Source organism: Mirounga leonina, unplaced genomic scaffold (genome assembly GCF_011800145.1).
Source record: "Mirounga leonina isolate KUSES-001 unplaced genomic scaffold, KU_Mleo_1.0 Mir_115, whole genome shotgun sequence".
NCBI classification, from domain to species: domain Eukaryota; kingdom Metazoa; phylum Chordata; class Mammalia; order Carnivora; family Phocidae; genus Mirounga; species Mirounga leonina.
The window spans coordinates 59,518,057-59,545,071 of NW_023270268.1; the positions used below are offsets into that span (position 1 = coordinate 59,518,057).

The following is a 27,015-nucleotide window of genomic DNA, read 5'->3' on the forward strand; positions in this document are numbered from 1 at the left end:
AATTAGTAGAATGGAGAAAATAATAAAGATCAGAACAGAAACAAATGAATAGAGAAACAAAATTGAAAAGATCAATGAAATAAAAGCTGGTTCTTTGAAAAGATAAAATTGGCAAACCTTTAGCTAGAATCATCAAGAAAAAGAAAAGGACTCAAATAAATGAAATCAAAAATGAAAGAGAAGATACAACAGATCCACAGAAATAAAGGATCATAAGAGAATACTATGAACAATTTACACTAACAAATTGGACAACCTAGAAGAAATGGATAAATTCCTAGAAACATACAATCTTCTAAGATTAATCATAAAGAAATAGAAGACCTAAATAGATTACTAGAATAAGGAGATTGAATCAGTAATCAAAAAACTCCCAACAAACAAACGTCTATGACCAGATGGCTTCACTGATAAACACTACCAAACACTCAAAAAAAAAAAAAAAAAAACCCACGATTTAATACCTATCCTTCTCAAACTCTTCTAAATTATTGAAAAGGAAGGAATACTCTAGACTCATTTTATGAGGTCAGCATCACATGAGGTCATGATTACCAAAACCATACAAGGATACCACAAAAAAAGAAAATTAGTCTAATATCCCTAATGAACATAGATGCAAAAATTCTCAACAAAATATTAGCAAACCAAATTCAACAACACATTAAAAGGATCATATACCATGATCAAGTGAGGCTTATTCCAGGGATGCAAGAATGGTTCAACATCCGCAAATCAATCAATATGATTCACTGCATTAACAAAATGAAGGATAAAAATCACAATCTTCTTAACAGATGCCAAAAAAAGCACTTGACAAAATTCAGCATCCATTTATAATAAAAACTATCAACAAGAAAGACAAGAAAACTTTATAATAAAATTATCAAGAAAGAAAGAAAGTATCTCAACACAATAAAGGTGATATATGACAAACCCAAAACTAAAATGGTGAAAAGCCATACTCAATGGTGAAAAGCCAAAAGCTTTCCTTCTAAGATTGGGAACAAGACAAACATGCCCATTCTCACCACTTTTATTCCACAGATCCCTGGAAATCCTAGCCACAGCATAGAAAAAGAAAGAGTAGGCAATCAAATTGGAAAGGAAGAAGTAAAATGGTCATTATTTGTAGATGACATAATACTATATATAGAAAACCATAAAGACTCCACCAAAAAACTATCAGAATTAATAAATGAATTTAGTAAAGTAGTAAGATACAAAATCAATATACAGAAATCTGTTTTCTAAAAACTAATAGCAAACTATCAGAAAGAGAAATTGCAAAAGCAATCCCTTTTAGAATTGCATGAAAATGAATAGAAAACTTAGGAATAAATTTAACCAAGGAAGTGAAAGAATTGTACGCTGAAAACTATAAAACACTAATGAAAGAATTTGAAGAAACAAATAAATGGAAAGATATTCTGTACTCACAGACTGAAAGAATTAACATCGTCAAAATGTCCATAAAAAACAAAGAAACCTACAGATTCAGTGCAATCCCCATCAAAATACCAATGATATTTTTCACAGAATTAGAACAAATAATTCTAAACCTCATATGGAACAACAAAAGATCCTGAATAGCAAAGATTTGAGATTTATCAAAGCATTCTTAAGAGAGAAGTTGGAGATAACATGCTCTCTGACTTCAAACTACACTACAAAGCTAAAATAATCAAAATGGTACAGTACTGCCATAAAAACAAAACTGCTGATCAAATAAAACAGAAGAAAGAGCCCAGAAATAAATCCACACATATATGGTCAATAATTTATAACAGAGTCAAGAATATACAATGGGGTAAGGACAATCTCTTTAATAAATGGTGCCGGGAAAACTGGACAGCCATATGCAAAAGAATGAAACTAAACCATTATCTTATACCATACACAGAAATTAACTCAAAATAGATTAAAAACTTGAATGTTAGACCTGAAACCATAAAACTCCTAGTAGAAAAAATAGACAATAAACTCCCGACATCAGTCTTGGTTTTCAATTTTTGGATATGACTCCAAAAGGAAAGGCAACAAAAGCAAAAATAAATAAGTGGGACTACATCAAACTAAAAACCTGCATAGCAAGGGAGACTATCAGAAAAATGAAAAGTCAACCTTCTCAATGGGATAAGACATTTGCAAATCATATATCCAATAAAGGAATAATATTTAAAATATATGAGGAATTCAAACAACTCAATAGCAAAAAAATAAAAACAAAAACAAAACCCCAAGGCATCTGATTAAAAAATGGGCAGAAGATCTAAATAGACACTTTTCCAAAGATGTACAGATGGCTAACAGGCACATAAAAAGATACTCAACATCACTACAAGGAAAATGCAAATCAAAACCACAATGAGATATTATCTCACATCTGTTACAATGGCTATTATCAAAAGGACAAGAAACAAGCGTTGGTGAGGGTGTAGAAGAAAGGGGACCCTCCTACACTGTTGGTGGAAATGTAAATTGGCATAGCTACTATGGAAAACAGTATGGAGGTTCCTTTAAAAATTACAGAGAGAACTATCATAGGATCCAGATATTCCACTTCTTGGTATTTATCCAAAGAAAATGAAAACACTAATTTGTAAAGATATATGCACTCTTATAGTCACTGTAACATTATATACAATAACTACGATATGGAAATGTAAGTGTCTAGTGATAGATGAATGGAAAAAGAAGTGGTATATATATATACACACACACATATGTATAAGTGTATGTATGTATATATAATATTATACACATACACCATGGAATACTACTCAGCCATGAAGAAGAAGGAAATCTTGCCACTTGTGAAAATATGGATGGACCTTGAGGGTTTTACGCTAAGCAAAATAAGTCAGACAGACAAATACTGAATGATTTCACTCACATGGAGAATCTAAAAAAAGAAAATGAATGAACAAACAAAACAAAACTAATCAATACAGAGAACAGACTGGTGATTATCAGAGGGAAGGGGGTTGGGTAAAATGGATGAAGGTGGTTAATTGCATGGTGACAGATGATAACCTACTGTGGTAATCACTTTGTAGTGTATACAAAAATGGAATTATTTTGTACACCTGAAACAATATGATGTTACATACCAATTTTATCTCAATTAAAAAAAATAAAAATAAATGTGGTTTACTATTCAATAGATAGTGTCAAATAAAACTAATCTGGACTCAATATTTGTGTCATAAAGTGATGTGAAAATCATGAAATAAAACACACTTAATGCAGGAAAAATATTTTAAAATAAGTCAATAAAGCATATGTATATAAAAGAAAACATATCGTCAAAAACTTTTAAATCACTTGATACCCAGAAAAATAATAAAATGGGATCTTGGTCTAAATAACTGTGCCTTTCAAGTTTTACTAATAACATTTAAAAATTCTACTTAGAGAGCAATCTTAAAAGTGAGCCAGAGTAGCAACAAAAAAATAACACCGGAAATTCACACCTGCAATCTTTCTATTTGCAGTTTTGATGCCATATAATTATATACTATATTAATTATCTTGGCAAGTACTTACTACTGTTTGCAACTAATATTACATGTATAATGCATCCAGATGAGTTAGCTGCTTTCAGTAATTACTCATATTTGAGCTACATGAGAAAGAAATGATTTTATATGCAGTGCTCTGAATAACAGATTTTTAAGCATAGCAGAATAAACTCTAGCAAATAACAATCAATAATTTGTCATATTTGGTTTTTATATAGAGCAATGCTATTACATCACAACTGAACAATTTGTATCCTATAAAGACCAATGAACATAAAATACTGTAAAACTTGTCAGATTCCATGAAAAAAACTTTAAGAACATTATTAGCACCTGCAAATTATCAAGGCTCCTCAAATACCCACTAACAATGTGATTGATTAAAGGTTCAGACATGTTGTTAGAATAATAATCTTTATGGACCCCTCCAAAATTGAGATTTTATTATTCTCTATTTGGATAATGAGAGTCTGTATTTCTCTAAAACTTTACTTCACTGGTTTTTCACAGCCTCCCGAAATATATATTACTATAATGATTTTAAAAATAGCCCTAAAACCAAAGGTAACCTTTTCATTAATTCTTTAGATTCATTATCATTAATATACTTCGTTTTCTAGGTTCTAAATTTAGAGAGTGTAGGAATTGTGTTGAATTTCTGCAGTACTATATCCTGACTAATAAAACCTAATATATGGAGCACTTGCTATAAGCAGGATATTTTATATTTGTTGTCATTTAACCTGATCCTCACAACAACCCTGCAAGTTTCTGAGCCTGCATATATGAGTTTTATCTTAAAGATTCCCTTAGCATAAATATTACAGAAACACCCTTTCCCTTTGAGATTGATTTGAACCACGTCTGCATTAAACTCTTGCACTGCACCCACCTTCTCCAGCATATCTGTACTCCATCTTGTCATTTGATTTTGTAACATACTCCCTAAACCACTTATGTTCTTCCAACTCCTCCCTGATAGTAATAGAAGCCCTACTCTCCCTCTTCCATACCCCTTTCAAATATCATCTTTTCCTTTTCTTTAGCTTCTTAATACTAGCATTGAACAAATCATCAGAGATGTGGTTTCACTGAAGTGTTATCTATTGACTGTCCCATATCGAGGTCTTCTCAAAACTTCTTGTATGGGCACCTGGGTGGCACAGTCAGTTAAGCCTCCAACTCTTGGTTTCAGCTCAGGGGTGATCTCAGGGTCGTGAGATCAAGCCTCACATAGGGCTCTGCACTGAACGCAAAGTCTGCTTAAAACTCTCTCTCCTCCTGCCCCTCCAGCCCCCTGTGTGCTCTCGCTCTCTCTAAAATAAATAAATAAATCTTTAAGAAACAAAGAAAAAAACTTCTTGTCAATATTTCTCCAAAGAACAAAAGTTAAAAATAGAACTCCTTATGATCCAGCAATTGCCCTACTGGCTATTTATCCACAGAATATAACAACACTAATTCAAAGGGATAAAGGGATATATGCACCCCTATGTTTACAGCAGCATTATTTACAATAGCCAAGTGTCCATTGACTGATGAGTGGATAAATAAGATGTGGTATATATATACAATGGAATATTACTTGCCATAAAAAGAATGAGATCTTGCCATTTGCAACAACATGGGTGGACCTAGAGAGTATGATGCTAAGTGAAATAAGTCAGTCAGAGAAAGACAAATTCCATATGCTCTCACTCATATGTGGAATTTAAGAAATAAAACAAACAAACATAAGGGTAAAAAAGAGAGAGGAAAACCAGAAACAGACTCTTAACTACAGAGAACAAACTGAAGGTTACCAGAGGGAGGTGGGTGGGGGGTTGGGTGATATAGGTGATGGGGATTAAGGAGGGCACTTGTCCTGATGAGCACTGGGCGATGTATGGAACTAATGAATCACTATATTATACACCTAAACTAATATTACACTGAATTAACTTACTGGAATTTATATAAAAACTTGAAAAAAAAGAATGAAATCTTGCCATTTGCAAAGACATGGATGGAGCTAGAAAGTATAATGCTAAGTGAAATAAGTCAAAGAAAGACAAATACCATATAATTTCACTCATATGTGGAATTTAAGAAGCAAAACAAACAAGCAAAGGGAAAAAATAAGAGAGAGAAAAAGAGAAAAAGCAAGAAACAGACTCTTAATTATAGAGAACAATCTGATGGTTACCAGAGAGGAGATGGGTGGGGGGAGGAGGGAAATAGGTGATAGGGACTAAGGAGTGCACTTGTCATGATGAGCCCAGGGTGATGTATGGAACTGTTGAATTACTAGATTGTACACCTGCAACTAATATAACACTGTATGCCAAAAAAAAAAAAAAAAAATGAGACAAAACAAGTGTTGGCTAGGACACAGAGAAATCAGAACTTCCAAACTCTGTTGACTGGAGAGTCAAATGGAGCAGCCACTTTGGAACACCCTCTGGGAGTTGCTCAAACAATTAAAGAGTTACCCTATGACCTAGCAATTTCACTAGTAGAGATATAGCTAAGAGAAGTTAAAACCTATATCCATATAAAAACCTGCACATAAATGTTCATAACAGCATTATTCATAATAGCCACCAGTTGTAAATAACCAAATGTCCATCAAACAATGAATAAACAAAATGTGGTATATCGATATGTACAATGGAATGTTATTTAGCCATAAACATAAATGAAGTACTGACACAAGCTACAACATGGATGCAACTTGAAAACTTATCTTTTTTGTATGTTTCTATAATTTGTTTTTGCTTTTTTTAAATTTTATTTTATTATGCTATGTTAATCACCATACATTACATCATTCGTTTTTGATGTAGCGTTCCATGATTCATTGTTTCTGCATAACACCCAGTGCTCCATGCAGAACGTGCCCTCTTTAATACCCATCACCAGGCTAACCCATCCCCCCATCCCTCTCTCCTCTAGAACCCTCAGTTTGTTTCTCAGAGTCCATAGTCTCTCATGGTTCATCTCCCCCTCCGATTTTCCCCCCTTCATTTTTCCCTAGAGCCAAGATGTCCATCAACAGATGAATGGATAAAGAAGATGTGGTGTGTGTATACACACACACACACACACACACACACAATGGAATATTATGCAGCCATCAAAAAGATGAAATCTTGCCATTTGCAACAATGTGGATGGAACTAGAGGGTATTATGCTAAGCGAAATAAGTTAATCAGAGAAAGACATGTATCATATGATCTCACTGATATGAGGAATTCTTAATCTCAGGAAACAAACTGATGGTTCCTGGAGTGGTGGGGGGTGGGAGGGTTGGGGTGGCTGGGTGATAGACATTGGGGAGGGTATGTGCTATGGTGAGTGCTGTGAATTGTGTAAGACTTATGAATCACAGACCTGTACCTCTGAAACAAATAATATATGTTAAAAAAATAAAACTTTTTATTTTTACTGAGTAAAAGAAGCCGGTCATAAGAGACCACATATTATATGACTCAATTTATATTAAATATAGACTAATCTACAGAGACAGAAAGTAGATTAGTGGTTGCCAGGAGATTGGAGGAAGGAGGGTATCAGGAGATGGTAGTAGTAGTAAAAGGGTATGGGGTTCCTTTTTGAAGTGATGAAGATGTTCTACAATTAATTGTGCTGATGGTTACACATTATCTGCGAATATACTAAAATCCACTGAATTGAATCGATGAATTGATAGTATGTGAGTTATATATCAAGAAAGCTGTTTTTAGACAAGTACCATATGATCTCACTGACATGAGGAATTTGAGAAACAAGGCAGAGGATCATAAGGGAAGGGAGGGAAAAATGAAACAAGACGAAACCAGACAGGGAGACAAACCATAAGAGACTCTTCATCTCAGGAAACAAACTGAGGGTTGCTGGAGGGGAGGGGGGGTGGGAGGGATGGGGTGGCTGGGTGATGGACATTGGGGAGGGTATGTGCTATGGTGAGCGCTGTGAATTGTGTAAGACTGATGAATCACAGACCTGTATCTCTGAAACAAATCATACATTATATGTTAATAAAAAAAAAAAAAAAGCTGTTTTTAAAATATCCTTGTCAACGATGCTGCACAAGTGTTCTTCATTTATCTTTTGGGTATTGCACCAGTTTGTTTTTTGAAACCATAACGCCCACCAAGGAGTCTGCCTGGGTTAACTGAACTTTCAGTCTCATAAGGCTGTCATCTAACCAGTCTTGGCATCGGTCTGCTGAGAAGGATAAGAACAGAGACAGCAGTCTGCTAACAGGACAGTGTCGGTTGTTCTCGGGTGGGAGTCTTGCAGAACTTCATGCACAAGTACAGCTTGAATACATGAGGACGATACCTGCTTAGAAGTCTTATTTTCCCCCAGAGTAAATCCCCACCTTCATAGCTTCCAGAGCGCCCCCCATCCCCTACCCCCAGCAGAAGTGACAGATACAAAGCTCACCACACTCAGGGAGCTGTGGCTTACTCCAAGTATTTATAGTTCTCCTATATGGATGCAATCTGCCAATCAGGAGTCATGTTTACCATAAGTATGCTGTCTAGGAACACAGTTAACATTAATACCTTTATCTTTCTCCCAGGGAAAGAGTTAGGAAATTAAAGTTCAAACTCTCAGACTTAAAAGGCGTTTGCTAGCCCTTCACCCACAGAACACATTCATATACCATAAATTCCTTTAATTACACAACCTCTGGTTTTCAAAATTCAGAGAATAATAAAACTTTGCTACTTAAAATACAGTTTCAGATTATTTCAGGAGGTTGATCATATCATTGGGGACTTATTCATGTTCCCATTCATTCAAAAATTTGATTTATGTGGGCCAGGTACAATGTTAAGCACTGAGAATAGTGATGAACAAAATAGAAATAATCCCTTTCCTCACAGGATTTAAAATTTATCAGAAGATATGAAAGAGTGAATAGTTGATAAGAATATAATTAAAAAAAAAAAACCTTTGTAGAGGAAGTACAAAGTGATAATCGGATAGAAGGGCAATAAACACAAATTGTAGCATAAGGAATATTTGTTAATACCATTTTTCGTATTTAAGAAATAGGAGAAAAACATGCCATGACTCAGTTGTTTATATATATTTTAAGTATTTTGTTTTTTCTTAAGTTTAATATTAACCAATATTTATAAATAGTAAATTTATGTTACCTAGACTCTAAAATCATGAGAATTTATGATAATTCCTTTTTAAGGGAACATTTACTCCTCATCCTTACATATCTATCTTATTGCTGAGACTTTGGAGAAGGAAGTGAGCATGCTCACCTCTGCCCCTTCTGGGTTTTCTCCCTGAGCACTGCCTGTCCAGAGAAGGAGACATTGCAATCTAGATATCCATTAAGGAGTTTTACTGGTAAGCCCTGCCCTGGCAAAGGGAAATGTCTGCCATTTGGGGGCTGGGGTAAAAAAATGTTCAATTCTAGGAAGAATCAGGAAGCTGATTGTGGCAATCAGTAGTTCTAATTGCAGCAATAATAAAATTGATATTTTGATTTCTATGTTTTCACTCATATCTATTTTTTCACTTGGTTCAGAATCTGAAAAATGAAGAAAGAAATGTTATACATTGACCTCCAAAAATTGCAGCACACTCTAAAATTAGGCCAAAAATTATCTATAATTCCACTCTAAATTAGATATTGTCATGGGTCAGGTTCCCAGGAAACAAATTTTGAGATTTGCCTGCCTGATTTTTAGTGGGAAGTGCTCTGAAAAGAACAAGTATGATCGGAAAAAGAGGTAAATTTGGGCAAAGAGGAAAACTGATTTTGATGCAATTGCCAATTCCAAGGGAAAAGCTGTGATGGCCCATCAGCTGTTCTCAACTGAGGCAAGGATCTGCTGCTGGGAACTTGTACCCTCACATTGGCCAGATATTGGACCAGAAAATGGCTGCCTCCAGGAATGGAGTGTAAGCTTGGAAGTGGTATTTCTCTTTGGGCAAGAGCAGTTCCCAAGGAGAGACCCAAATATGATCTATCTATAGGCAAACATGCCTGGCAGCTAAGGAAGGGAGTATCTCAATCCTGAAGAGGAGGATCTCGGTGGCACACCATGGCATCTATAATATGTGTACACACAGCATTTAAAATGGGTCCATTAAGATCATCCTAGTAACAATGATATTGTCCAAATGACTAGCTATGATCTAAAAATGCTGTATTATTCTTAACATTAACAGAATAATGATAGTGTGAGCCTACAAGCTGATATTGGGCATTATCAACTAAAAGAAAAAATTATCATAAAGTCAGTAAGCATAAACAGTATTCTGATGATAACTGAAGTTCTGCCTGGTGATTATCCCTATTTATATCTATATAGACATAGCTTTCTTTGGAGATTAAAAAAAGTAAATAGGCTGCATATAAATGCTTTATATGAGAAAACATAGAAATTCTACCTCAATTATCTCTTCTCTCATTAATAACCACCCCCCTTCCCAAGATCTCTCCTTTCCAGTTAAGAAAAATCTCCATTCCAATTAGGAAAATACACATACCAGAATCTATTAATGATTTACCTAATCCAACCTCCCTTTGTGCATGTCATATTTCATAATGGGATACCTTTTGCTTGCTTTCCCCCGCTATCTTCTATTATCTCTGATTAACCTTGTCTCTTGTGTTTGTTTGTATGTTGGCAAAGGAAATAGAAATGCCTGATAGATTAAGACCTTATTTTTCATCAATGTGAGGCTTACCCACTGAAGAAAACTTTTGTTTCAATCCTTAAAGTGTTGCAAATCATTCTAAGTGTAGAAATAGGATTTTAATCCTTAGTAATTCCCCTCATGCATTTACACTTTATTTTGCAGATGATTAACTATTTAACAGAGATTGGAGAGGTTAAAAAAAAAAAGTGTTAGAATCACTGCCAAGTATAAATCAATCATAAATCAAAAGGCCCTTTGAAATTATAATGTCAGTCAACATGGAAATGGTAATAGTTTGCTTTGAATTTTTTCAAGGATTTATCTCTTAAGTAAAACAAAATATGCAGTACAAAATGGTCCCTGTTGACTGTAAACTTTCTAAAGACTCACTGGGCAATAGGATGGGGGCTTAAACAGTTTACAGCAATCAAATTTGGCTGTGCTTTAAAATAACCAGAAATGCTAGCATAAGTTAAAGAATATAAAAGTGGAGTAGCCATTAGCCTAGAATGCTTGCTTTTGATAGAGTAATGCTTAAAAGTCAGATATCAAATGTCTGCTCTAACTTCTCAAATTTGGTATGAATTCAGCAGTCAACAAAAAAATCTCATGGCTTTGACAGTTGCCAAAATAGTGGAAATGTAAAAATACTATATGACTGATTAACGAGAACTGAACAGAGAGAGACACCATTCACTACTGACCAGTGGTCCTCAGACCAGGGAACAACAGCATCAAGAACCTTTACTGATAGGGAAAGACCAGAGAGAATGATGGAAACAAGGAGAAAAAAAAAACAAGATGACTGCAAAAAAAATTAAAGGGCTAAACAGAGAATAGAAATAGGAAGAGAATGACAGATAACTAATGGGACAATTGATTAAAATCAAGAAGTGATGGCAGAGAACGAGTGAGACCATGATGAAGAAAAATGAAGTACTAATCAGAAGAGCAAATCTCTTAGGAGGAAGGTGTAGCTCCACCTACTACATCAGCTAGTCGAGGCCTCTTATTAACTGTTGTATCGGCTAGTGGGCAAAACAATGAGCAGGAGTCAACAAAACATAGTGAGACTATATTCACTGTATTCTTTACTAAGATGGGAGGGAGTATGTTATATATTTTGAAAGTTTCCTTAAAACAAAAACACATTTTTATTTTTTTAATTTTTTATTATGTTATGTTAATACCCACACATTACATCATTAGTTTTAGATGTAGTGTTCCATGATTCATTGTTTGCGCATAACACCCAGTGCTCCATGCAGTACTTGCCCTCCTTAATACCCATCACCAGGCTAACCCATCCCCCCACTCCCCTCCCCTCTAGAACCCTCAGTTTGTTTCTCAGAGTCCACATTCTCTCATGGTTCATCTCCCCCTCCGATTTCCCCGCCTTCATTCTTCCCCTCCTGCTATCTTCTTTTTTATTTGTTTCAGAGGTACAGGTCTGTGATTCAACAGTCTTACACAATTCACAGTGCTCACCATAGCACATACCCTCCCCAAAAACACCTTTTTAAATTTAAATTTTTGTTGAATGAATAAATAGTCAAATTTACCTGATTTATTTGGAAAACATCTTCAAGGTATTTCACTACATAGCAATCCGGGTGAATGAAATAATGTTATATAAAAAGAGTAACAATATATGTTCAGCTCCCAACATGGGCATTCTCCCCATACTTTTCTCTAAGGTTAGCCTCCTAATTTGATTTCCCCAGTAGGCAATGAAATTCCCAGGACTATCCTCAAAACAGCATCAAGTAGCAACTTTTGCCTTCACAGACTGGAGGGCAACACAAAGGACTAACATGAATATGGGAAATACATAGTTCTCTATCGGTGTTTAACTTTAAAATATATACATAAAGGAACCCCTGTGTTTAAAGAGACCTCTCAAGGATTCATTGTCACTTGCTATGCTCTTTGATTCACACCTGTTATAAAATTCACTTCCATTAACTTTTAGAGATAAATGTGTCTTCCACAACTTGAGATTCACTAGGAACTTAAATACCATTTTACTATTTCTGGCTTACCAAACTTTCCTCCCCTGCAATCAAAGCTAGAAAATGTGATGCTGGTAGGATATAACAACAGTGTATGATACAAAGTATATATTCAAAGCATTAATTCTCTCTTCCCCATCAATTCTACACTTAGAATTACATGAGAATCCCATCTACAAAGATGACATTCTTCTTTTTTAAGATATGGAAGACATTGATTTTAATGACATTAATATGGAATAGGAAAATACGATGTTTAGAAAGCATACGCTATGTGGCATTGCTTTTAGTAAGCATGATTTGACCCATATCATATCTGTCTCTGGATAACAATAAGCCATATCACAGCACGGTCTGTCTTTTGAAATTGATTGTGTATGTATGTGTGTGTGTGTGATGTGTATGACAGAGAGAGAGAGGGAGAGAGACACGAAGCAGAGGAAAAGAGGTGGGGAGGGAGGGAGGGAGAGGAGAGAATCAGACCTCTATAAATCTTGAAGGATGTATCCATGTCTCATTCTTCTTTGTATCTTCCAGACCAGTTAGCCTGTGCCTAGCTCACCGAGCGGTAACTCAGAAAATATGCTGAAAAAAAATCACTGGATGGAAAATTCCTACTATGAGCTCACAGGGGGGTAAATTAGACTCTTTACCCTTAAAGTGGAATGCCTTTAAATTCTACATTACTTCTATATTAACAATTACATTCACTTTTATAGACATTAATTTTCATTTCTATAACTGTCCAGTTATACAAACCTTCCTGAGACAGGAGAGTAACAGATGGTTGTTTTTTTTTTGTTTGTTTGTTTGTTTTCCCTCATGATTTCTGCCAGGAAGCTCTAAATGTTGAGTAGCTGCTCACAAGTAAGTAACTTTGGTAAATACTGATATGAATAAGGTCTATTTTATGTTTTGTGGTTATTATGACTTGGGTCATCAGCATCCTTGAGAGTTATCAATATTTATGTTGAGGTAACATGTAAAAATTGAAATCTTCCAGTGATCTTTATAAGTATAGATCTGATCATCGCCTTCCTTTTGCCTACAAGATATTAAAATCTTTAACCCATTACACAAAGTCCTTGGTTTTCACTTTTATCCCCAGGTCCTTAAGAGCAGGATCCTAGTGTATTCATCTGTGTAATGTACTGCCTAGCACAGACCCTGCTTTCTAAAAGGTATTCAATAAATATTTGTTGAATACAATGAATGAAATCTATGACAAATCAGTGCGCTGTTAAATGTAACCGGCATAATATGTCATATCTATATTTAGGCATATTTATTGTTTAAGTATTAGAATTTTTAAACCATCTGACAGGGTTTGAGGTTGAGCATTTCACAGAACAATGATTATATGAGGAAAAATAAAAGCTTCTACTATGCAGGAGGAAAAGTAAAAACCTGAGAGATAAGCTTATTTAAATGATAGTGGGTGAGGACAAATAAAAGACTAATTAAAAAAACATGAAAAGAAAACATTAGAGATTTCTATTTATAAACTATATAGAAATAATACTTAAACCATGCGTTCACTTGAAACCACAATAGATTAAAAATACTAATTTTTAAATATCAAGTTCACAGATAAAATGCATGATCTAAAAACTCTAATCAAGCTAATGTCTCAGGAACTATATTAAAACACAGTTTAAATAGCAAAATAGAACCCAGATTAACACTCAGTAAAATAATTTTAAGATATATGTAAAGACTGCACATAATAGAACTTTAGAAATTAATATAAATCATCCTAAATCCTAGATAATTAAACATGTTTTAAATGTCTTTTGTTGAAACATTTTATAAATACACTACAAGCATTTTAAAAAAGGCCTACCTGCAAAAGAGTTGTTCTATGGAGCTTCAGTGCCCCCTTCTGGTGAATTTTAGCAAAGCAACCCAAACAATACTCTTCTCCACATTCAAGGCATACCTTAAAAGACATTAAAATATCACACAATCTTTAATAATATGACTTTGAGAAAACATTTGCATAAAGAAGTCATCGTTCTCATCTTTATTTCTCCATTTACATGCCATATGTCATCAGAATTGAGAAGCCCAAGGAAACTGGAACAATTTGACCCGAAAAACTAACTTGTAAACACTAACTACTCTCATATCAAAATAAATTTAATAGCTTAAAGAAAGTAGCTTTTAGATATATATCTGTTAGATGCATATATGTGTCTACAATTCCGAATAAATCATAAAAAAACAGCAACTTCAGACCAAACTTCTTGACCTGGTAAAAACTAAACAGCATTATCTCTGGCTCAAAACTACTTCATTCTCTTTTTTTTTTTTTTTTTTTTTTATTCTTATGTTAATCCCCATACATTACATCATTAGTTTTAGATGAAGTGTTCCATGATTCATTGTTTGTGCACAACACCCAGTGCTCCATGCAGAATGTGCCCTCCTCAATACCCACCACCAGGCTAACCCATCCTCCCACCCCCCTCCCCTCTAGAACCCTGTTTGTTTTTCAGAGTCCATCATCTCTCATGCTTTGTCTACCCCTCCGATTTCCCCCGCTTCATTCTTCCCCTCCCACTACCTTCTTCTTCTTCTTTTTTTTTTTTTCTTAACATATATTGCATTATTTGTTTCAGAGGTACAGATCTGTGATTCAACAGTCTTGCACAATTCACAGCTCTTACCAGAGCACATACCCTCCCCAGTGTCTATCACCCAAAAACTACTTCATTCTTATGAGTCCTTTAATTTTTCTCTATTGATTTACATGGCACAATGCATATACTATTTGTCTCTAAAAATCTCCACTTCTTTCACTGGCACTAATTCAGTGGTGATTCTCAAAATATGGTGTGAGAATTATTCTTATAAGATTCCTCAAAGGAAAGAAAGTATAAGAAAAAGAACTGGATGGAACCACATCAACATGTGAGCAATTTTTATGACTGGCGAAATGATTATGGACAAGCTTGTATTTATCTTTCAAATTCTCTATGGTGTCAAAATGCAATTTTTTTTAAATTTGTGGATAGATTGATGGGCTATACCTGTACCTATGATGGCGCTGAGCAAGACTGAAAGTAAAAAGAAAGAAAAAATGGAATTTTTACTGCAAGTGAAATTACTACATGCAGTTGTACAGCCACTTTAACACCCTTTACAACATGAGAAAAAGCAGCCCAAATGGCTAAGACCTCTAATTTTCTTGAGTTTGGCCTAGGTTAAGAACACCAGCAGCACAAATAAGAAAGTGCACGGTCTGGAGAGATGACGTCAGAAAGCCTGTCACAGAGCCCACATTCCCTTTGATCCTTTTTCATTTCCTCTCCCTCCACTTCGCATGCCCACCACCATTCTTCCCCTCCTCCCACTCTCCTCCTGTCAAGGAATCCTATGCAGAAAGCAGCTGGGGCAGACTGGGAAGAGGTTGATCAAGCTCTTCTACCCTACACTGGGGAGTGACTGACTGAGATGTGCGATACAGTGACGCATCCCAAACTGCGCTGTGCATATGAATCACCTGGAGCTGTGTTACAGTGAAGACTGATTCAGGAAGTCCAGAATGGGGACCTAGATCCTGCACTCTAACGAGCTCCCAGGTAACGTCCACGCAGCTGCTGGTGTGCAGACCACACACCAAGTAACAGGCACCAGAATGTATAGGGTATAGAAAAGAAGAGTGAACGCTTATTAAAAACCCAACAGGAGTCCATTAATTTTTAAAAATTGTATTATAAGTCTCCATGTCATGACAGTTGCCTGCAATAATGTGGCCAGGTTTATTAAATATAAGATGATTAGGACAACACCGACAACAACTACCAAAGGTAAAAAGAGTAAGACATTTTATATAATTAATGAAAACTAAAAAGAAAGGCTGGAATCACATAACAATAACAATATCCACAACATTTACCGAACACTTACTCACTGTTCTAAGAGCTTCTCATCACCGAATCCTCGCAACAAGCTTGTAAGATTAACATGATCATTGTATATCCATTGTGAAGAGGAAGTAACAAAGAAACATAATGATTGGGAATGTGCCCAGTCACACAGCTAATGGAGCCAGGATTTTAATCCCACAGCCTGGCTCAAAGCTCAAGCTCTAGCCCATGACCCAAATTACTAAAAATCACATTGACCATTAATTGCAGCACTAATCATTTATTGAAAAACCTTGATAAAATCTGCAGTAAGATAAAACCCAATGTGTCAAATGACTGCATGGGAAGTATTTATCAAAATCCAAATGTATTTTTTTCAAATGTGATTAGCTATACAGAACTGGATTTTTTGTTTAAGTGAAAGAAAAATAAACACTGTCCCTAATATCAGAACTAGTCCTACCCTTTCAACTCATGTTTCAAGAACAGTCTCTTACAGAAATGATGATTAAAACATTATCTAGATCTATAATTTTTAAGTGCACAAATACAAAGTTATAATTTCGCATATATACATGGCAGTACTATTGTATTAATGTATATTTCAAAATGTATTCTGCATCATTTTTATTTAACATATCTGCTAATATTTTAATAAATTTCTCAGACATATTTGGCACTGTCTTTACAATGTAATATAGAAGACTGAAAATCAGTTTGAACATCAAATTCTAAGCCAACTATTTGTTAACAACAGATTTTTAATGAAAGTAGCCAAATGGATGTTGTAGACTGGAAGATCAAAGCTGGAGTTGCAGAGTAAGCTTATGTATTTTGTTATACAAGCATATTTGGATTTAAATTGGGTTAAAATGACCTCCAACTGGAAAATCTTTTTAGGCATTTTAGGCAGTTTGTATAACTGGCAGAAATGTACTAAAAATGTAGATAAGGACTCCATTCCACCACAGATGCTTCTTCAATGATGGAATACCCAAGTGCAGTTTTAGCAAATATCTTTTTAATTTGATCAAGCCTAGATCAGTTGTGCTAAGTCTTCAGAATCCCTTTGAGTTTAATTAAATTATCTACATTTGCCAAATTAATATGTAATTTTTAATGATCCATTTCACTTTTGCCATGTACAAACAGCCTTAAAGCTACTGGAGTTTCTTTTAAAAAAAAAGGAATTTGGAGATTTGCGGTTTTATTTTTACCATCAATGTATATGAATGCATCAGGAGATATGAAAATGTGCCAACAACAAAACACACAATTTACTGTCTCCTCTCCATGTGCCAGGTACAATGCTAACTACTTCATATACATTAAACATTGTTCTCAATAACTCTGAGGTATAGACTACCATTATCTATATTATCCCATTGTTAACAAATGAGAAAACAGAATTACAGAGGAATTAAACCATTTGCTAAAGGTCACATAGCTAATAAAAGGTAAAGTCAAGATTCAAACCTCCAAAATGCAAAGTACCCCCTACCTCCCACATACAGTTTACCCTGATGAAGGCCCTATCATACCATATAAGAAGGTTTACTCTCACTACATAACAAACATTACCATCTAGAATGATGGATGCTGAGAATACGAGATAACCTTAAGTTTACCATCACCATGGTCTATTTCATTAGATGTGCCTAACTTGAATTTTTAAATAACTTATGGTACTTGACAAATATCATGGGACATTACTTTCATTTCAAATCGAACAACATACTTTCATAAATCTTAGCAAAATTCTTTAAGAACGTGTAGGGTCTAAGTCCTGGCTTCTATTTCTATCAGTTTTCAGGCAAATCAGCCTTTTAATCACTGCACACATCATCATTCTTATCTGCTTTCCAGACAAGGCATGTGCCATTTATCTTGTCTGGGATGTCCTCTTCTTGCTTTTCCTTCTCTTTGGAAAAACAGATCCTTTATTTTCAGGTCAAGTTTATCTACCTACGTATGCCATATTGTTCAAATTTCATGGTCTTTAAACAATGCTCAACATAGAACAGGATTCACAAGAAATACTGACAGCTCCTACATAAATACTTTGTTCAGATCATGAACAGTGGACCTCAACAATTCAATTCAGCCAGTAAGTCCCTTTTAGCTTTCACACTTCCAACTTCAGAAATATTAACATTGTTTGCATTTTTTAAAGATTTCTGGATAGGTATAATTTGTGAAGATTTCTTAAATTATTGTCCATCATTACATCCAATAAGAAAATAGTGTGATGTAATAGTAAGAGCACTGTACCAAGAGCCAGGGTTTTATATTTAATATTGCTATCAGCTCTTTATTAGACTTACAGTATTCTAACTCTCTTAGGCCAGCGAAAACTGCCATGAAATAAGGATAGTAATAGAGTCTCAAATCAGAAATGATGATGGCCAAATTCTCTGAAACTAAAAAATATCATTATAGTAATCTACAAATATTAGTTATAATCATTAAATTCTTTGGGGGAGGGGCGCCTGGGTGGCTCAGTTGGTTAAGCGACTGCCTTCGGCTCAGGTCATGATCCTGGAGTCCCTGGATCGAGTCCCGCATCGGGCTCCCTGCTCAGCAGGGAGCCTGCTTCTCCCTCTGACCCTCCCCCCTCTCATGTGCTCTCTCTCTCATTCTCTCTCTGTCAAATAAATAAATAAAATCTTAAAAAAAAAAAAAAACTGTTTAAAAAAAATTCTTTGGGGGAAACTGCATGTCAAGTGTGTGTAATATTTTAAATTATATCAGATATTGGAGTACTTTTAATACTAACTGAAAGGAAGATATATCTGAAGTCTTCATTACAGTAAAAAAAATGGCTTCATTCAACAAATATTTGTTGAGTGCCTACTAAATTACAGGCATAATTCTAGGTGGTGGGCATACAACAGTGAACAAACGAACTTTACATAGGTAGGCAGAAAATAAACACATAAATACATTTTAAGGGGTAATAAATGCAATGTGGTTGCATGGAGCAGCTCCAAAAAATTCAGGGCTACTCAGCTGTTGCTTGTTTATAAAGGGCTGCAGGGGCAGGGAACATTTGAATTGACCCTTATTCTGAGGAGACTGTGCAAGGGAGGAAATATGTTGGAGAGATACTAAAGGTTCAATTTTGAACATGTTAAGTTAGTGATTACTGTTAGACATCCAAGTAGAGGTGTTGAGTAGGCAGTCTGGGTTGGAAAAGTTCAGGGGAAGGAGATGAGTAAGAGATGTAAATTTGGGAACCATCCATGTAGCTATGGTCTTTAAAGCCGAGAGAGTAGACAAAATTACCTATCAAGAGTAAGTAGATGGACGAGGGAAGGGGGTTAAGGACTAAGCCCTGTGACACTCCAACATTCAGGGGTCTAGAATACAGAAAACCACAAAGACTGAGAAGGGACAGCTAGCAAAGTAAGGTGAAACCAAGAGAGGATCATGTCCTAGAGGAAGCCAAGTGAAGAGTCACAAAAGAGAAGAAGAATACTGTATCAAATATTACTGATAGACTAAGATAAGAACTGAGAATTGGCCACTGTATTTAAGAACATGAATGTCACTGGTGACCTCGATAGGAGCAGTTGCTGGACATAGACCCAATCCTGAATGGAGAGGGTTCAAAAGAGAATGGGAATTTAGCAATTCCACTTCTGGGTCTATACTCAAAAGAACTGAAAGTAGAAACCTGGACAGATATTTATACCCATGTTCATTGCAGCATTATTCACAATAGTCAAAAGGTGGAAACAACCCAAGTGTCCACTGATGGATGAACGGATGAACAAAATGTGGAATATACACGCAATGAAATATTATTTGGCCTTAGAAAGGAAGGAAATTCTGACACATGCTACCATGCAGATGAAGCCCGAAGACATTAAGTAAAATAATCCAGGCACAAAAGGACAAATACTATAGCCTCCACTTATATGAGGCACCTAGAATAGTCAAATTCACAGAGACAGAAAGTAGAATGAGAAAGTAAAATGATGGTTGCCAGGGCCTGACGGGGGGGGGGGGGGGGGGAATGCGAGCTATTGTTCAATTAGTACAGTTTCAGTTCTGTAAGATGGGAAGAGTTTTGTGGACGGATGGTGGTGATGGCATCACAACAACGTGAATGTACTTAACACCACTGAACTGTGCTCTTAAAATGGCTAAAATGGTAACTTTTAAATTATGGTGTATTTTGCCATATTTTTTTTTTTTTTAAGTTCATGAAATCATCAACAAAGAGAAGTTAGAAAACTGTTGGAAACCATTTTGGGGCTCTTTTTTTTTCAATTTCACTTCATAACTTTTTTTAAGGTTTTATTTATTTATTTAACAGAGAGAGACACAGCGAGAGAGGGAACACAAGCAGGGGGAGTGGGAGAGGGAGAAGCAGGCTTCCCACTGAGCAGAGAGCCCGATTCGGGGTTCGAACCCAGGACCCTGGGACCATGACCTGAGCCGAAGGCAGACGCTTAACGACTGAGCCACCCAGGCACCCCTCACTTCATAACTTTTAAGGGAAAAAAAATAAACATCATTTGAGGGAAAAAAAAAAAAAAAGACGTGCACATAAATGTCCATGGCAGCCTTAAACACAGTGGTAAAAAACTGGAAACAATCCAACTGTCATTCAATATGTCAATGAATAAACAGATTGTGGCATATTACACAATGGATTACTACTCAGTAATTCAAATGAACAAACTATGAATAAATGTAATAACGTGGGTGAATCTCCATGTGGAACAAAAGAAGGCTTACACAGAAAAATATATAACCTATCATTCTGTTTACATAAAGTTCAAGAATAGGCGCCACTAAATGTGTGGTGATAAAAATCAGAACAGTAGTTGGCTTTGTAGTGGAAATGAATTGGAAAAGGCACAAGAGAACTTTCAGAAGTATTCTATTATATTGATGGGGGTGTATACATTTGTCAAAAGGCATCTAATTGTACATTTAAGGTCTCTCTTTCACAGTAAGTACATTATACCTCAGTAAAAAAGAGAGAGAGAGAACAGGAAGTGAGAATGTGTTGGGAGCAGTGTAGATAACTCTTTAGAAGTTTTATTAACAAGGGCCAGAAGGAGATGCAGGGGTCACAGAAGAACTTTTGGTGTAGTTTTGATTTGGAAAGTACTGCAGCATGTTTGTGTGCTGATAGGCATGATCCAAGAGTACAAGGTAGGTAATATCCTTAAACTGGAATGAGAGGGTAAGATGCAGTGCACTGAACAGGGCGGCATGCACACTTCACTTTCAGAACGGCAGCGAAGGAAAAGTATCTGGCTCCCAAAGCAGGTCAAGTTGGGAGAGGTGAGTGAGGCCATGTGAACGTTATGGTCTAGTATCTTTTCATAGTGCACATACCAGCACAGCAGCTTTGTTCTCACACTGTCCACAAACCTTCCCTTTTATCTTGGATTTTTCACTTTCAGAAGGATTGGCCATCTTATAATTAAGTGGTGGTTTCACTGGCTCTGGAAGGAAAAAAAAATATATCAGGCCAATCACATTAAAATATAATGTTCAGTTTTCTGACTGATAAAGTAATGAACTTATGCACATTTCTAAATTCCCAAAGAGTATTTAAATATCAATTGCCCAGTAAGAATGGTGTGCAGCCAAGTCTATTCTTCCCAGTAAACTGTGGAGGCCACAGTCCCCCTTGTAGCCCCCTGTGACCTCAGGGCCCACATACTTGCCCACACCCATTCTGCTTAAAACTCACTTGAATTGGACAACTGAAATTACAGAATGTCAAAAACTACACTCTTGATAGAATCCCTATGGCATTCTGTTCCATCTCCGGATCAAACTAAATGAAGCCCCCAGAGAACCACCTTCTATAATAAATGTTATATAGATTTCTAGAATTTGTTCTAGCAAATTATCTTTTCCATTCAAATTAAATGTACTTATCCTCTATAAAAAATTTATTTCTTCTGGAATTACTGTAAATTCAAAATTGATTCTTGGGTTTTGCTATTGTGAAATAATTTATTAAAATATAAAGCCATTTTCAATATTCTTTTAGATTGCTAGAGTGGAGTTTCAGTATATAATTTTATATGGCTCAATTATCTTCCTGGTTAAAAGATTATATAAATAGAGTTTACAGAACAGTACTATCAAAGTCCTCACTTTTGAAAACATTATTATTATATTCATATTTTAAGTTAACATTTTTTGACATAAAATAAGGCCGCCCCCCCTGAAAATAAATAAAATGAATTTGAATATCAAAAGTCATATCAGAGTCATCATTTGGGGGTTTAGAATCTTTGGGCGCCTGGGTGGCTCAGTTGGTTAAGTGACTGCCTTCGGCTCAGGTCATGATCCTGGAGTCCCTGGATCGAGTCCCGCATTGGGCTCCCTGCTCGGCAGGGAGTCTGCTTCTCCCTCTGACCCTCCTCCCTCTCATGTGCTCTCTCTCATTCTCTCTCTCTCTCAAATAAATAAAATCGTTAAAAAAAAAAAGAATCTTTATACTGCATGAACAATTCTAGCACTTTAATTTTCTATGAAATTCAAATGAAAAAGAAAACAAGTTATATCTTTAGCATCTAATAATACAGCAGTAAACTGTTTACCTTGAAGTTGCTCCTTCAGTAATTTTAATTTTACTTTTCCAGCAGAAAGCTGTATTAATGAAATAGATATTATTTGTCAGGTATACAGTCTCTTATTCAAAGAAAGTTTAAGTTACTAACAAAAATGGTAGAGAGCCATAACGTTTCAGTGCATCCTGAGCAAAACAAACATTGTGAGAGAAAAATATAAAATTAATAGAAAATCATGATTAAAGCATATATAGAACTTTTAAGCAAGAGAAAATACCAAAAAAAAAGAAGAAGAAAATAAATTTTGGAGACATCTAAACCACTTTTAGAAACATGCCATAAATTATGTTTTGAACAAAAATAATTATATATCATCATGAAATTATTTTAGGAAAGCACTAGTATTCAAATACTGTAAAGGCTCAGTAAGCCTTTTCTATCTCTGATCTTTCTGAAACACACAAAGTCTAATATTTGTGTAGACTAAATCTAAACTGAATTCTGACTGAGCCACTGTGCTTACATAACTGTAGAAGCCAATATTATCTTATTTGTCTAATTTGGAGAACCACATGTTTAAGCATCATAGATTTAACCTTCAATATATTAGCTGTGATCCCTGACTTTCTGAAGTTATAGCCAAAATATTGAGTAAATAAGCTTCGCTGTTAGGTGTTTCAAAGAGTCATTTAAAATCCTTGGATCTTAAGATTTTAAGACATAAAACAGATTCACCAACTGTATATACTTGCCTTGGTCTTATTAAAACCAACATTCAAAGTACACAAACGAGCATGGAGAAATGGTGCACATTTATACAGACCCTGTCAATTCATGCCTAGTTTTCAATTTGCAATCTGCATGCTCAATTGCCCAATTTGTACATGAGAATATGAAAACAACATTTGCCTCTATGTCAACGGCTGTACCAACCGCAGTCATCTTTGAAAATTTAGGCATAATTATTCTCAGTGAATCTAGTGGTTTTGCTTCAAAAGGGCATTTTTTGTTCACATTCTTTGAGCAGCTGTTCAGATGCTATGTACCAAACACAGCAGAAAAGAAAATAGGATTGAAATAATCAATTTTGATGTGAATCACACTTCAATTTTTAAACTGAAAATGTTATACAAGTTACAGATAATTTAATCTCGTTTTTTCATAATGAAATTATCCAATATTATTACCTTAATGATACATCTGAATTGCAACATGATCAATGTGGTTATAGGCTAGCTGGACAGGATGGCTATGCCAAAGCAAACTGAACCCATTATTAGGGAAATTTTATAATTTGCTTTTATTATTGTAAATATTTTTCGGCTCTATAAATATGGCCATATTTACTTCAAATGATTCAAACTGTATAAAAATATTTCAGTGAACAAACTGCTAGCTGCTATTTTTAGGCAGATAGAATCTCCTCCTAAATCTGATTTTCATCTGTTTGGTAAAGAGTTGAAGGTCAGGTAGGGTTGGACCATACACACATCACACACACATACGTGTATATATGTATATGCACATACGTGTATATCCAAAACATCAGGGATTTGATATCCTGAAGCCTATGCCTTATTAACCCACTTCAGCATCAGAGGATGCTGCAGAGGTGCCATTAGGGGTCAGGGAAGCTTAGTGGCTGTACGGCCATCGGAGTCAGACTGTGCTGTCATCAGCCTCCTTGGCATTGACAAATGCCCTAATCTGCCATGCTGGGCCCACACTCCTCCCATTAGCCACCTTTCCAAATATTCTTATTCTTAATCCAATTGGCTATATAACCTTCAGCATTTTCTACTGCTTGTCCTTCTATCCTGGTTCCCTGCTAGTCCATAGAGTCCTTATTAAACAGTCATTTATCCCATGCCTTAAACCTTTCCTAAAAATACTTCTTGCAAGAGTTCATATTAACTGGACCCACCTTTCCTCAGACAAAACCTTTTCCAGAGAACTCTCCAGAGGAACTAGCTCCATTTCTACTCCCTTGCACTCACCAGGAGAGAAGAAAATTTTTCTCCCCGTTTGCTCCTCAGTGCTGCTTCCAGAATATTGCTCTGATCTCATCATTCAGCAAAGATGCCTCTACTGAAGGTCCTCACCATCCACTGACTGCCTTTATCAATATCCAGGATCCTCTTCCACCTGAACTATAGCAATCTGCTCAGTATTTCTCTCCATCACAGTTCTGGGTGATGATCGTGGAGACTGCAATGTCCATGTTCACCTGACACCCTGATGCTGAAAACCCTCCAACATGCTGACTACTATGAACATCTAAGTACCTCTTCAGCCACCTGACCATTATGACCAAACCTTAAACCTAAGCAGCAATCTGAATGGCCACACCTTCAAAAGCCCAGACTCAGAGCTTCTCAGTGCTAACCATGATCACCTTACCTCCTTCCTCTTAGACCTCTACCTCTATCTACCTACCATTGTGATGAAATAATCCTGACTGGGTCCCCTACAAATCCATTCTCCTATGGCTCTTCAGCAGTCTACTTATTCGTTTCGTGCTAAACCTCAATCATGACTCCCCCAGTGGCTACTTCAAACTTTCTCCATTCCAAAAGACTCACATTCACCCCATTTCCCCTCCTTATTGTGAGCAGATGATCCTGCCTTCAAATTTACTATGAATGTTGAGGTCTTCCCATTAAAATCTTTCCACGGCTTTCTGCCTCACCTCCTGTCAAATGCAACCTCTAAAATTTTACCTTTACTGCCACCCGTTTTCTCTTCCATCTTTCTTATCAGATACAGTGTGTCTTCCTTCCATTGGTCAAGGCCTTCTTAAAGATCCATCTCTTCAAAGACTACACCCCAGCAACTGGCGTCTCTCTTATTGGCATCTTCTATCTTTCCTCCATTAGTGAGTCCATCCCTTAGCTACAAATGGGCTCACATGTTTCTGATTCTAATAAACAATATACAGTTGACTCTTGAACAATATGGGGGTTGGTGCACCGATTTTGACCCCGAAAAACTTAACTACTGATAGCCTACTGTTGACTGGAAGTCTTACAAATAACATAAACAGTTGATTAACACATATTTTGTATGTTATATGTCTTATATGCTGTATTCTTACAATAAAGTAAGCTAAGGAAAAGAAAATGGTATTAAGAAAGTCATAAGGAAGAAAAAATACATTTATAGTACATACATTTATTGAAAAAAATCTGCATATTAAGTGGACCTGAACAGTTCAAATCTGTGTTGTTCAAGGGTCAACTGTAATAAAGTCTTTCCTTGATCCTGTTATATCCTTGAGAGGTCACCTACCGTTCTCATGCTCCCTGCAACATTAGACTTTGCTCACTGCCACCCACCTTTGTTTCTGTAACCACTTGATAATATTTTTCCATCTAACATCAAATCGAATTCAGTGTTTTTTTAAAAATTCTCATTCTCCACAAATATTTTAATGTGATTTTCAGCCAATGTTACAATTGGTTTCACACGTAAAATCTTAACATTGCTTAAAACTCTATATAAAGTAATAAGCAAGTATTGTTTTGTATGTTTACAAATATGATAACAGATGCTCAGAAAAGTTAAGTGACTTGCCTAAAATCACAGAGCTAATGAAATGAGTCCAGATTTTAATCAATATAGACTTAACATAGGGTTTCTTGACCTTGATACCATTGGCATTTTAAGCCAAATAATTCTTTGGTGGGGAGGCTGTCCAGTATGTTGTAGGATGCATAGCAGCATTCCTGGCCTGTAGCCACTATCTATCATTAACCAAAACCCAAAACCCTTGGTGGTGATAACTAAAAATGTCTCCAGACATTGCCAAATGTCTCCTGGGGGCAAAACTAACCCCTGTTGAGAAACACTGCTCTAAAATCATAGTCAAAACACCTTCACCTTTACTTCCGTTTTCTATGAAATTACATTACTTTGATTCTATAGCTACCACTCTTCCTCTTCTCAGGCTCCCTTTACTGAAGAGCTGGCAAATCACCTGAGAAACAGCTTGAAAGCCTGCATTCCAAATCTGGCCCTGACACTTGACCTTGAGCAAGTGAACTTCTCTGATGTTAAATTACTTCATCTGTGGGAATTGGAAAAATAACAACTGTCTCTTAAGAGTGATATAAGCACTTAATGAGAAAAAACAGGAAAAGCAGCTAAACTGTTGACTGGTATAAAATAGATAGTGATTATCAATATTAAAGTTCTCTTTTACCTCCATATTCCTTGAGCTTTATCCCTCACACCTGCCCTTTCTGAGCTTTATCCTTTATACCTTTCTTTCCCTTTTTATAAATTCTTAGGAAGCACATTTACTCTCTTGGCTTCAACGAACACATAAGAAGTCAAACAAAACTCTAAATCTTCAAAATGTGCTAGGTAGAACTTAAATGTGAAAGAAAAGAAAAAAGA

The 27,015-nt window shown here is 35.8% G+C and overlaps 1 protein-coding gene across 1 annotated transcript in view; it reads right to left on the reverse strand.

The window, feature by feature from the left end:
- ZBBX (zinc finger B-box domain containing) overlaps nt 1-27,015 on the reverse strand; it is a 110,243-nt gene that overhangs the window by 74,336 nt on the left and 8,892 nt on the right. Inside the window, 3 exon segments of the mRNA XM_034988738.1 lie at nt 14,041-14,136; nt 21,425-21,534; nt 22,648-22,696. Coding sequence (XP_034844629.1) covers nt 14,041-14,136; nt 21,425-21,534; nt 22,648-22,696 — 255 coding nt within the window.